Source organism: Bison bison, unplaced genomic scaffold (genome assembly GCF_000754665.1).
Source record: "Bison bison bison isolate TAMUID 2011002044 unplaced genomic scaffold, Bison_UMD1.0 scf7180017862979, whole genome shotgun sequence".
Lineage (NCBI taxonomy): Eukaryota > Metazoa > Chordata > Mammalia > Artiodactyla > Bovidae > Bison > Bison bison.
In genome coordinates, this window is record NW_011493551.1 from 727,091 (window position 1) to 741,129 (window position 14,039).

General features: G+C 42.8%; 1 protein-coding gene across 5 annotated transcripts in view; it reads left to right on the forward strand.

Annotated features, from left to right (window-relative positions):
• Window positions 1-14,039, forward strand: part of ENTPD1 (ectonucleoside triphosphate diphosphohydrolase 1) — a 104,966-nt gene that overhangs the window by 52,941 nt on the left and 37,986 nt on the right. For all 5 annotated transcript variants that reach the window (XM_010832993.1, XM_010832996.1, XM_010832997.1 and 2 more), the window contains exon 2: window positions 3,437-3,564. In XM_010832993.1, the coding sequence (XP_010831295.1) occupies window positions 3,437-3,564 (128 nt within the window). The remainder of the gene's footprint in view (window positions 1-3,436; window positions 3,565-14,039) is intronic.

The window sequence follows — 14,039 nt, forward strand, 5'->3', positions numbered from 1 at the left end:
TTTCTTTGGGATTGGAATGAAAACTGACCTTTTCCAGTCCTGTGGCCACTGCTGAGTTTTCCAAATTTGCTGACATATTGAGTTCAGCACTTTCACAGCATCATCTTTTAGGATTTGAAATAGCTCAAATGGAATTCCATCACCTCCACTAGCTTTGTTTGTAGTGATGCTTCCTAAGGCCCACTTGACTTCACATTCCAGGATGTCTGGCTCTAGGTGAGTGATCATACCATCGTGATTATCTGGGTTGTTAAGACCTTTTTTGTACACTTCTATGTATTCTTGCCACTTCTTCTTAATACCTTCTGCTTCTTTTTGGTTCATACCATTTCTGTCCTTTATTGAGCCCATCTTTGTGTGAAATGTTCCCTTGGTATCTCTAATTTTCTTGAAGAGATCTCTAGTCTTTCCCGTTCTATTGTTTTCCTCTATTTCTTTGCACTGATCATTGAGGAAGGCTTTCTTTTCCCTCCTTCCTATTTTTTTGGAACTCTGCATTCAAATGGGTATATCTTTCCTTTTCTCCTTTGTTTTGTCTTCTCTTCTTTCCACAGCTATTTGTAAGGCCTCCTCAGACAGCCATTTTGCTTTCTTGCATTTCTTTTTCTTGGGGATGGTCTTGCTCCCGTGTAATTCTATTTTTATTTTTCTGCAAAACCTCCATACTGTTCTCCATAGTCACTGCACCAAGTCATATTTCCACCCACAGTGTAGGAGGGTTCCCTGGAAAAGTACACTTTCAACGGTTCAGTGATAATAATGATACTAAATATTCTCATTTTAAAAAGGAAGAAACAAAGTCACTTCAAGCTATTTTCCATCTCAGGGCTTTTTCAGCTTCTGCTTCCTCTTCTTGAAATGTTATTTCTCCTTCTCATAACTGGTGTTTTCTCTCCTTTAAGGTCTAAGCTTAAATGTCATCTTCTCAGAGAGCCTTTCCTGACCCTTAGTTTCATCTCCCCACCCCAACTCTGCTGCAAGTCACTCTATAACATTTATTGGTTTGAATTTCTCCTCCACATTTTTCATGACCTCAAGTCATTATCTGCAGACTTCTTTTCTGACTTATCTGGGCTTCCCTGGTGGCTCAGATGATAAAGCGTCTGCCTACAATGAGGGAGACCCAGGTTCGATCCCTGGGTCGGGAAGATCCTCTGGAGAAGGCAATGGCACCCCACTCCAGTACTCTTGCCTGGAAAATCCCATGGACAGAGGAGCCTGCTAGGCTACAGTTTATGGGGTCACAAAGAGTTGGACACGACTGAGCAACTTCACTCACTCATCTTCCCAACTAGATGCCATTCCAATGAGCAGGGACCTTTTTGGTCATTTTCATTGGATTAGCACCCAAATTGATGAAAGGAAAATGAAATAATCAAAATTGTCATATTTACAGAAACAAAAGAATAGGTAGATCTTTTGAACAGTTTGAGGGAGTATTCACAATTCTGTTATAGTAGAACTATTGTTGCAGTGTGCAATTTTTAGATTAGATTTGTAAGTTTTCATCTAAAACACATGCTGCTTATAAGCTGTGTTTGTCAGTATCACCACTTCAGGAACCAAGATAGGTAAAATTAGCTAAGGGGCTGTTTTCCAGATTCCGCAGCCCTGGCAGCAAAAAGGACATTCCTGTCACAGTTGTATCAGGATGTTTTAGCTTCAAGGTATTTAAATCATCACTCTAATTGGATCAAAGCTTGAGTCTCATGAGAGGATCAGATCAGGATAAGTTGTTTCAGCAGCTCAAAATGCTTCAAGAACTCAAATTCTTTCCATCTCTCTGCTCTACCATCATTGGCTGGACCATGTCTGACGAAGAAGAGAGAATGCTTCCTTTCTTTTCCTAAACTTGCCCCAGCAGTCTTCCTTCAGGGTCTCACAGGCTGTTTTGGTGGTATATGCCCACTGTTGAACCAGTTACTGAAGAGGGAAGGAGGTTATGCAGAACAGTCAGCCCTTCCCAGGAGGTATATGGGCTGCTTAGGGGAGCGGCTGGCATCTGAACAAAACTGAGATTCCTCTGGGAAGGGAGGAGGGGGACATTTCATTTATTGTGTATTTCATTCATTGTTCCTTTGTTTGGAAGAAATAGATAATGGTGTTGCTAAAACTTTCCCCCCTAAGTTTTGTACTGTTTGGCTTGATGGAAACAGACTGATTCAAGGTTCTAGAGGTAGATGCAGACTGGAGACCCAAGCAATTACCACCCTTTGGATTAAGTCCAAGCTTGTGCTCACGAGCTCAAGGAGGAGCTCCTGTGTTGGCATAGCTGCCACTGCTGAGCAAGAGAGAAAGAGGAGGAGGGGACTCGAGTTCCTCTTTCAGTTGCTTCAATCCCTTGCCTTCTCTCTTAGAGAAGTGCAAACTATTTTGGAGAGCCCATCTCATTTCCACATGCTTTTTTTTTTTCTTTTACGCGACCCTGTCCTTCTTCCCCAAAGGCTTAGGAAAAGGTTTGGGAATAGTTTGGGAAGCTAGAGTGGAGGGATGAGAGTGGAGGGAATGGGGTAACCATCCCATTTCCTATTCACCACTGCCGCAGCCTCTGTTTATCCTGATCAAAGTAAATTTGCCTTTTATAGAATTCTCCTTCTGCAACTTTTTTACATCCTGTGATGATGAAAGTATCTATAGGATAGATAAAATAGTACAAATGATGAAATGTTTAAAACTCCACAGCCCCTATGTTATTACCTACAGTTATTTAACATGTAAGGGTGGTTGAAGTTGAAGGTCAAGCCAGGAAATGTCATGAAGCAAAGGGACTTTGATGTTTGTTTGGTGATACATTCTGAATACTTTTTAATATTGTACTCATATTTTGGTAGATTTTAAAAATGAGGAAGGCCATCTTTGCTTTCTTTGTTTCTTTAACCTTGATAGATCTATGTGAAGTAGTGAAGTGAATGAAGTCGCTCAGTCATGTCCGACTCTTTGCGAGCCCATGGACTGTAGCCTATTAGGCTCCTCTGTCCATGGGATTTTCCAGGCAATAGTCCTGGAGTGGATTGCCATTTCCTTCTCCAGGGGATCTTCCCAACCCAGGAATAGAACCCGGGTCTCCTGCATTGTAGACAGACGCTTTACCGTCTGAGCCACCAGGGAAGTCAATATAGATAGATCTATATGACCTAGTAAACAAGCTGCCAGTTTGGGATTTTTCCTTCTTATCTTGTATCTCATCATTGACCTAAGTCTGCCCATTCTCCTTACCACAGCCACTAACTCAGTTTTGGCCCTCATCACAGTACAGAAACATACTTATGTTTTTTAACTTTTACCCAATTACTTTGCAAGTGCCTCTTGGATAAAGATCACCTGTTATCTGTCTTTGCTGTCTCCAGAAAGCCAGCACAAGGCCGTACAGAAAGGGGAGGAAAATCAATGTCTGTTCATTTCTTATTGATGTTTTCTCTTCTTCTTTTGATTTTAGAATCTGAACTGAAGGTATTTTGCTCTAAAAACATACTGAGCATCCTTGGTTTCTCCTGCATCATCGCTGTGATAGCGTTGCTCGCTCTGGGGCTGACCCAGAACAAAGCACTGCCAGAAAATGTTAAGGTAACTCAAACCCCTGAGTATGTGTGTGTGTATGTGTGTATACATGTGTTTTAGGGTCCTTGGATGGGGCAGAGGGAAAGGGAAGTTATGGTAAATCAAAGCAGTAGGAGTTGAGGTTCTGGAAGCCCAGGAGCAAGTCAGTCTCCATTGAACTAGGTGAGAAAAATGGTAGCGGATGCTTATTCTGGAGGAGAGAATGCCTTGGATCAATTAGGGATGGAAAGACAATTGTCTTTACGATTGTTCAGCAAACTGATTAAATCAGTATTCTAACAGAGACAAATGCTTTATTCACCACATCCAGATCTGTGATATATTGTGTTGGTTTCCATAACTCTAGTACTATCTCTACTTCCTACTCTTTGTTTCCTTGTGGAAACAATGAACTCTTTGTTTACTGAACACTGCATTCTTTGTTCTTACTCCATTATTATCACTATCACCAAAATAATAAACTTTACTAGACAGCTCTGTATAAAGCACTTTGGAAGTCAAAGAGTCTGGAGAAGACTTGTTCCTCGTCTCTAAAATATTAAAAAGAAATCAATTTAAAGGTCAATTTTTAAAAAGCCCCTGGAGACCACATACATGTATTGAATATAGTAATTTGAAATGAATTCATGGCTGTATAGATTTCTTGTAAAATCTCTACATTTGAAGAGCTTGTGTGTGTGTGTGTGTGTGTGTGTATCATTAAAAATAATTAAGGTCATTAACTCTGCTGTGATTTATTTCTGCTTCCTTTCAAATTCATCAAAGTTCAATTTCAAAGACATGAATATCTCACTAATACCTTGTAATATGTTCATTATTTAAGCCATTAATTTAAAAGCATACAGTAAGTTTAAGTTTTTATTGTAAATACATTGATTTTAAACTTTCATTTGAATTATAGTTAATAAATCTTCAAGGGCCCAGAGACCAGTGTGCTAATAAACACAAACATATGTGTGGGCAGTGACATATCCATGGAAGCCCTGAAATGCATATGCAAAAGTATATATATTTTTGCATTTGAATATACTAAACTTTGAGTCACTTACTCAAATCATTTGCTCTATAGCAGAGGCCTGCATGTTACATTGGCCTCTGTTCGCCACACACGTTCAACCCAGCGGGGCTGTGCACAGTAGTCCCCTTGTCAGCACTGAAGGCTGATACTATCTCACTGTCAATGGTCTCTTGACTTTAAGTATCCAGCGATGCTGGCTCTCTTGGCTAAACTTCACTCACAATTGAAGCCTCATGACATTTTGGTTTTGCTATTTGTTTACCAGCTCTGAAAGTATGTGATTGCCTTCTTGATTTGACCTTTTTATATGTTCATTATTGCATCATTGGTGAGGGAGATGGCTTAGGAGGCAAACCCATGACAGACTTAGACTCTGTTCTCAGTGAATACTTGTGGTCATGATGACTTTTTGTTGTTCATGATGGTTGTCTTCAAAACTGTTGTGATTCTGTGTTACTGTGTTGGCCTGGAAAAATGGAACAAGGTCTTTGCATCTAAAGTGAATCTTTATAGTAGTATGATTGGCCCGATTCCACTAGGGCCCTCTGAAGAGCTGTGGAGAAAGCACTTCTGAATTACTGCTCTAGGGATTTATCCCTGGGTTCCCATCCCTGTTGGTCAAGGGTTGCCCCAGAGGTTAGCTCCTTGGCACTTCCAGGTTGGTGCATATGTCAGAGGGGCTGTGTGGGACTACCAGGTGGTAGGAGAGAAGACCCTGTGAAGAAATAGAAAGATAAGATGCAGGTTGAGCTAGAAAAATGCTGGTCAAAAAACATGAAGTGGCCACCAAAGTTATCTGAAGCATCACTGTTCTGATACCCTTTTGTAGGAGAGAGAGTCGTTCGTACACAGTTTCAGAACAATAGAGACATGTGAATACGGAGGTAGGTGTAGTGCTACAGCTGCCCAGAGGAAGGAGGCACCAGTTGTGCCTGGCCACGTGAAGACTTCATGGAGGAGGTGGCCTTGGAGCCAAGTAATGAAGAACACTAAGGAGTTTGACAGGAGGTGAGCCAGGACATTTTCTGGACAAAGACCATACCATTTGTTGCAGAGGGGCAGCTAAAAATAAACAGATGATCCTGGAGAATCACCAACAGTTCATCATGGCTAGAATATTGAACACAGGGCAGGAAGGAATGGTGGGAGAGGAGACTGCAATCTGAGTATGCCTAGCTCAGTGATGGATATCTCATTCAGCTGTAGCAGTGCTCAAGATTGGCTCCGTATTAAAAGCTCCTGGGGAGCTTTTTAAAAATACTCATTTCTGGACTCTACCCTGGGTCAATTAGAATCTTTGGGGGTGAAGCCCAGGCATTGGTATGTTTTAGAACCTTCCCAGGTGATTTTAATGAGCAGTCATGCTTGTCAACCACTGCTTAGATTTCAAACAGGGTGTGTGCATGCGTGCTCAGTCATGTCTGACTCTTTGCAACCCATGGACTGTAGCCTTGCAGACTCCTCTGTCCATGGAATTCTCCAGGAAGAATATTACAGTGGGTTGCCATGCCCTCCTCTAGGAACTCTTCCCAAGCCAGGGATAGAACCCGCATCTCTTGTGTCTCCTGTGTTGGCGGACAGATTCTTTACCATTGAGCTACCTGGGAAGCAAACAGGGAGGTGGGGCACAGATTGTGTTTCTGAGATTCTTCTTGGCTGGAGAGCAGATTAGAAGAGGAGAGACCAGGTAGGATATTCCTGACATTGTGTACACAAGGCAGATTAGGCTGGAACTAAGGCATTGCCATGGAATTAAGTTATTAAGGAGATACTGTGAGAGACACTGAGGTCCACCAGATCTTAGTGATTAGATTCCTTTCAGTTCAATTCAGTCTCTCAGTCGTGTCCGACTCTTTGCAACCCCATTGGACTGCCAGGCTTCCCTATCCATCACCAACTCCTGGAGCTTACTAAAACTCATATCCATCAAGTCAGTGATGCCATCCAACCATCTCATCCTCTATCATCCCCTTTTCCTCCTGCCTTCATTCTTTCCCAGCATCAGGGTCTTTTCTAGTGAGTCAGTCCTTTGCATCAGGTGGCCAAAGTATTGGAGTTTCAGCTTCAGCATCAGTCCTTCCAATGGATATTCGGGACTGATTTCCTTTAGGATGGACTGGTTGGAGCTCCTTGCTGTCCAAGGGACTCTCAAGAGTCTTCTTCAACACCACAGTTCAAAAGCATCAATTCTTCAGCACTCAGCTTTTTTTTATAGTTCAACCCTCACATCCATACATGACTACTGGAAAAACCATAGCTTTGACTAGATGGACCTTTGTTGGCAAAGTAATGTCTCTGCTTTTTAATATGCTGTCTAGGTTGGTCATAGCTTTTCTTCCAAGGAGTAAATGTCTTTTAATTTCATGGCTGCAGTCACCATCTGCAGTGATTTTGGAGTCCCCCAAAATAAAGTCTATCACTGTTTCCACTGTTTCCCCATCTATTTGCCATGAAGTAATAGGATTGGATACCATGATCTTAGTTTTTCGAATGTTGAGTTTTAAGCCAACTTTTTCACTCTCCTCTTTCATTTTCATCAAGAGGTTCTTTGATTCTTCTTTGCTTTCTGCCATAAGGATGGTGTCATCTGCATATCTGAGGTTATTGATATTTCTCCTGGCAATCTTGATTCCAGCTTGTACTTCATCCAAGCATGATGTACTCTGCATATAAGTTAAATAATCAGGGTGACAAGTAGCCTTGACATACTCCTTTCCCAATTTATTTATTTATAGTTATCTATCATTAGATTCCTTAGAGGACCTTTTAAGATAAAGATGGAACACCTTGGATGTCATGTTGAGAACAATCTCTCCATGCTTCTGTTTAAAGAGGGTGGTGGCCACATGCTTCTGAACGGGAAGGCTTTTGGCTGTCTCTACACATTTCCTGACTCTTCATCCCTGTCTGATTGTGGGGATCATTGATTCTGTCTGCTTGGAGTGCAACACAGCAGGGGCCATGGATTCACACCACCTAGGTTTAAACCTCAGCTCTGCTCTTATAGAGATAGGACATAACTTCTCTGAGCCTCAGTTTCTCCATTTGTAAGACAGAGCTGATCACTGATATCTTGTAGATTACTGTAGGAATTGAGTGGGATAAAGTAAACTCAGTGTGGAGTGCAGAACAGGATGCTGGCCCACCACACACCCTTGTTGTTGGTAACTTATGTGTTGTCATTATCATCTTTGCAGCCTGTCTGCCTGGTGACAAATCACCACTTATCTTTTTCCCTGCCTCTTTCCATCTGACTCACCCTCTTCTAGCCCAGTTCAGGTTAGCCCTCCAGTTCCAAAGATCCAGTCTTGTCATCTTCCTGCCTGATCCACTTTGGGTTCAGCCTGGTTGGAAAGTGGTTGCCTCATGCCTGACCATATCTCACAAAACACAAGAACTCTCTTTTGTACTGATGGCCTTACTTGCCTAGCCACCCAGGTTGTAAGCATTCTGAGGCAAGGACTGGGTTTCATTCATCATTGTATATATTGATATTTTTTTAACCTTTCACTCCATTCATTCATTTAATAAATAGTCATTGACCATCTACTCTGCTTTAGGCCCTAGGAATACAGCAGTGAGCAAGACTGGCCAGGTCCTGATCCTCATGAAGGTATAGTCTAGTGGAAGAGACAATCATTAACCAAACTGTCAACAGAATAAATGTTAAATTATGGCCAGCACAGCATCTGACTGGGGTGGCCTCACAGCAGTTTGCTGACTCAGTGAGTAGAGTGGGCTCCCTGCTTGGATGTGAAGAGGATGTGAAGAAGGACAGCAGAATTTGTCAGCGTGGGAGGCAGGCCTCTGCTTCAGGATGCCTTCTGGGTCCTGGCTCCCCATTCTCATTCCCAGACCTCCAGTGTGTAGGGCCCAGGAATCCACACACGTAACAGGCATCCTGGGCTGTTCTCATGACATTAAAGTCTGGGAACTGCTGCTGGGTAAATTTGCAGTGACCACATTAAAACAAACAAACTTGGACCTTAATATACTGAAGAATCATTAGCTGTACCTAAATGTCCCCTGGGAAAGTGTTTTTGTCCTGTGGACCTGGTGGGGAGGTAGCTTTGAGGTCTGTTTGGCTCACCACTTCCTAAATCGCTAGCTTGTCACCGAACACTGGCAGTTAGCAACCTGTCAGGATATTGCTACAGCACAAGCATTGCACATTCTGGCACACACAGAACCCCACAAGTTTCTCTCTAAGGCACCAAACTGACCCTGTCCAAAACCACATGCCTTCATTAAAACCTGCCACTTCCCTGGAATGCTAGCTCAAGGGCCAGACAGCTTTGATTTCAACCCCAGATCTGCCATTTGCTAGCTTTGAGACTTCTGGCAAGCAAATTCTCTCCACACATCAGTTTCCTTATATGTAACATGGTGATAATAGCTACTTGGAAGATGGCTATAAGGATTAAATGGAATGGGACTGCCAACTCACTTATCAGAGTGCCCAGTGCATCAGAAGCTCTCAGTGGAGGCCAGCTGTCCACACTGCTTTGGGGATGAGTTTAAGGAAAGACCCTCAGCTCTTGGTGTGTTGTGGTCATTGGGCTGGTGCTCCCAAGGTTTCCAACTGCTGCAAACCTGTGCGGGGCATCTGCTTTTGTCACTGGGAACTAAGGTGCTATTTTTAGGACAGCGCTTGCAATTTTATCTTTTTTTAATGGAGAATTTGGAAGAATGTGCATCAATTTTCAACCTCAAATACTCTTGGAAAATAACTATAGTATTTTCACTCCACTGGATTTAAAAACAAAACAACAAAAACAAAGCAGCAACACCTGGAGATGAGAGGTGGTGAATGTACTTAATGCCACACTTTACACTTAAAAATAGTTAACATGGTCAATTGTAGGTTCTGTGTATTTTACCACAATTAAAAAAATAAAAATAATAGACAACAAAACTGCAGTTTGTATTAAAGGTCTAGTAACTCCAGCTAAAGAAAAAAGAAAAGAAGAAAATGGTCCCTAATTGTTTCCAGGTGCTTCCAGCATCACTGTAGCTAATGCAGACCTGATTTGTTTATAGAGAACTAGAGTCATTCAAAAGGACAAGCTCTGTTTATTCTAAAGGGCTCACAGAAACAGAGCGATGAGGTTGCTGAAGTTACCATTAAAACTACAGGGCTTTTAAGAAAGATTCTGAAGGACCAATATGTGTGAAGAAACCAAAAAAAGTGAATTCACATGTTACCTGACTTCTGGGGTTTTTGTTTGGGGGAGGGTTGGAACTCAGCCCCATGGTATTACTTTATATTAGACTGTGCATATTCATGTCTTTTAGGACTGGAAGGAGTTTAGGGACCATATAGTTCTAACTCCCCTCATTCATCCATGTGACTCAGCAATTGTCTGTTGAATTCCTTCTTTGTACTAGGAATAGGATCTACCGTGGTAGGTACTGGATATACCGTAGTAAGCAACACAGACTTGCCCTAACATGGCTTAGAATCTAACCGGGAAGACATATTAATCAACTAGTCACATAAATATGTAATTACACATTGTTATAAGTACTGTCTTTAGAGGAAAAACACAGGCACTCCGAGGCATGAATTAAGAGGGTAGATTCGAATCTGAGAAGGTCAAACAGGGCTGGGTCTCAAGTGAAGGGCTCTCGGGGCCAAGTCTCTGGAACAGAAATCTCATGGCCAGTGGGGAACTGAGACTAGAATAGCATGAGGGCAGTTGTTTTCTGAGCAAGGAGAGGGTTGAACATCCCGGTTCTGCCAAGTCAAGGGTAGAAGCGTGTCATCTGATGTTTCAATTTTCTCTTTCTTTTCACATTGAAGGAGACTTACTCAGAAGCTGGGCTTATGACATTTGCAGAGGTAGAATCATTTCCATCCTAAGACAGGATCTTCCCCACCTCCACATGGCCTCTAGTCTCCCTGAGCTCAGGCTTGGTTGCTACCCCATCTCCGAATCTTCACCAAGGCTCCAACATTCATGTCTCATGAACCAACACCCTCTTTCTAGACCACTGCTTCTATTCACTCAACATAGCTCATCAAGACCAATTATGATTGATAAAATCATGTACATGACCAAAAACTAGCTTAAGATCAGGATTTACACAGTCTGATCACAACTATATAAAAATTACCATGAATTGAAAAAGATCAGAAGGGAATAAAGGAACAGTGATGTCTAGTTGGTGAAATCGTAAATGTCTTTTTTCCTTTTCTCTTAATTTTCTAGATGCTGTTTAATAAACTTGTAGTACTTTTTAAAAATGAAGTAATATTGAAAATAATATTAAGAGGACGTCAGATCTCTAGCTCACTACTCAAATCTTTGATTTTTCTTTGATGTGAAGGACATACGGGGTTTTAGAAATGTCTTAAATATGAGCTACAGAGAAACACTGGGTAGAGTGATAACATGGCAAGCACTTCACAAAGCATTTCTATAGGGTGGAGATTGTATTTAAAACATAATTCTGTTGTCACCGAGTCTGGGGGATGCCAGCTTAAACGAGGTTAAGTGGGTTTCTCCACTGTCAGACTTCTCTGAAGCAGTCACTACATAGTGGGTTCGTGAGCCCAGGATGGGGAGCAAGCATTCCCCAAACTTCTGGGAAGCTTTCTTCGCCCAGGTCCTTGCAGGCTTAGTGCTTTGGAAAATGCTGGTGAGGAAAGAGGATAAAAGCTAGTGGCTCCCGGGGTTCTAGATTGGTCAGGTGAGGTACAACTATGTAAGTACCCATTCAAGTCAAACTGCTCTGGAATGAACTGTGAAATTCATTTCAGTTAGGTGAAATGGACTGCTAACTCTATAATGAGCCAGCGATGAACGGCAAATGAACATGCTTTTAGTGTTGCAACAATGAAAGGCAAACGCCCCATATGTTCAAACTTAAGAATTTCCAGACAATCAAGATTTACCTATCCATAAGACAGCAAGCGATGCCAATTTTTTTTTTTTTTTTTTTTTTGTGCAATACATTTTGGAAGACAAAAAACATTTAGTACAATTCAACAGTTTAGCTGCTATATATATAAGGTGAAATGTGTATGTCAATTCCTGTGTTAAAGTGGCTCTACCCGCCCTTCTCAAGCACTTGTCAAATGAAATGTGGTGAAAGTTGTCGTTTCTCAACCACCTCACTGTGCAAGGCCTTGGTGAAACAGGCCGATAGGCTCAAGCCCGGTCCCTCTGTTCTACTGGAAGAGTAGCTTTCATGTCAACAGAGTAGACAGAATAGAACATCCAGCTTCCAGAATAAGGCTGCTTGCGCTGCTGCCTAGCTAGCCTTTATCATGTCCTTCTGTGGTTAGAACATTTTCTGGCAGGGAGAATTCAGGGACCCTGCTAGGCAAAAGCAGGGTTTTCTGCCGTGTAAGCCCTGAGGCTCTTTCTCCACGCTGGGAGGTTTCCCATGGGTTCAAAGGCCCCAGACCTCAGTTAGATTCCTCTCTGTGCACAGAGGTCACCACCTCAGGCGATTCTTTGTTTGATCTCACTGCAGAGGCTTAGTTGCAGAGGAGTCTATGCCGTTTCTTTCTTCACCGTGCCCAAAACCAGCATGCAGACGCTTTTCTTTATAAGGGTGTAATGCTGGTCACCAAAGGGAAGTCCCACTGTGCCAAAGGGGGCAGAGAACACTGTGGAGGTTATGCAAGGTCAGGGAGGCTCACACAGCAGGACAGCAGCACTCCCTGGTGGCGAAATGGAAGAAACCTCGACACCTCAATAAGCTTGACATTTAGCTCTCTGCAGTGGTTCAGCTACTCTTGCCTGGAAAACCCCATGGACGGAGGAGCCTGGTAGGCTGCGGTCCGTGGGGTCGCGAAGAGTTGGGCACGACTGAGCGACTTCACTTTCACTTTTCACTTTCATGCATTGGAGAAGGAAATGGCAACCCACTCCAGTGTTCTTGCCTGGAGAATCCCAGGGACGGGGGAGCCTGGTGGGCTGCCGTCTATGGGGTTGCAAAGAGTCCGACACGACTGAAGCGACTTAGCAGCAGCATCAGTGGTTCAGGGAGGTCAGTTAATTCTAATTCTTCTTTTCTCCCTGGAGGCTCTTAGGTTCTTCCCAGGTGATAAGACAATATGAGGCGATAGATGTAAAACAACTGCTGACTTAAGCAGTATCAAGGGGCAGACCACACTGTGAGGTCCGCAGCTCAGATGGGCAGCAAAGTGTGACTCAAGTGAGTGGCTGGCTCACACTTGAGAAGTGCCTCCGTGGTTTCTCATCCTTTTCCTTTCCTTTCCCTTCCATTTATTTTGCTTCTTGTTTCTTTCTAGGATAGGGGTGACAAATAAAAGGCACCCGAGCCACCATACTCTCTTCACAAGCCTGTGGCAGACACTGATAACCATGTCATTTATTTTCCTGATTAAACCCAGGGGTGTCACCAAAGATGAGTATTAATGGCTCAAAATGGGCATTGGGCAGTCTGCTTGTGTGCTAAGTTGCTTCAGTCTTGTCCAACTTTTTGTTACCCCATGGACTGTAGCCCACCAGCCTCCCCTGTCCATGATATTCTCCAGGCAAGAATACTGGAGTGGGTTGCCATGCCCTCCTCCAGGGGATCTTCCCAACCCAGGCATTGAATCCACATCTCATATCTCCTGCATCGTCAGGTGGGTTCTTTACCATTAGTGCCGTGTGGGAAGCCCATTGGGCAATCTACTCCTGGGTAAATACCTGAAATAAACGGATGCTTAAGCCCACAAAATGTTTTTCACATTTGGAAACCACTCCAATGCCCAACAATGGAATGGATAAACATACAGTGCATGCATATAATGAAGCACTCCACAGAAACGGCAAGGGACAAACTATGGATCCTCACAACCTGAACGCATCTTAGAGACATGCAGAATTAAAGAAGTTAGACATCAGGGACACATACTGTGTGAGCCCATTTACTGCAGTTCAAGAACAGGCAGAACTCCTCCAAGTGACGGAAGTCAAGACTGGCTTCCTGTGGGGGAAGCTGGCTGAGACGGCCACTGAAAACAACCTGGGGGCTAGAAAATGTTGCGTACCTAAATCAAATCCCTTATGTTTATACAGTGGAAGTGAGAAATAGATTTAAGGGACTACATCTGATAGACAGAGTGCCTGAAGAACTATGCACAGAGATTTGTGACATTGTACAGGAGACAGGGATCAAGACCATCCTCAAGAAAAAGAAATGCAAAAAAGCAAAATGGCTGTCTGAGGAGGCCTTACAAATAGCTGTGGAAAGAAGAGAAGTGAAAAGCAAAGGAGAAAAGGAAAGATATACGCATTTGAATGCAGAGTTCCAAAGAATAGCAAGGAGAGATAAGAACGCCTTCCTCAGCAATCAATGCAAAGAAATAGAGGAAAACAACAGAATGGGAAAGACTAGAGATCTCTTCAAGAAAATTAGAGATACCAAGGGAACATTTCATGCAAAGACGGGCTCGATAAAGGACAGAAATGGTAGACCTAACAGAAGCAGAAGATATTAA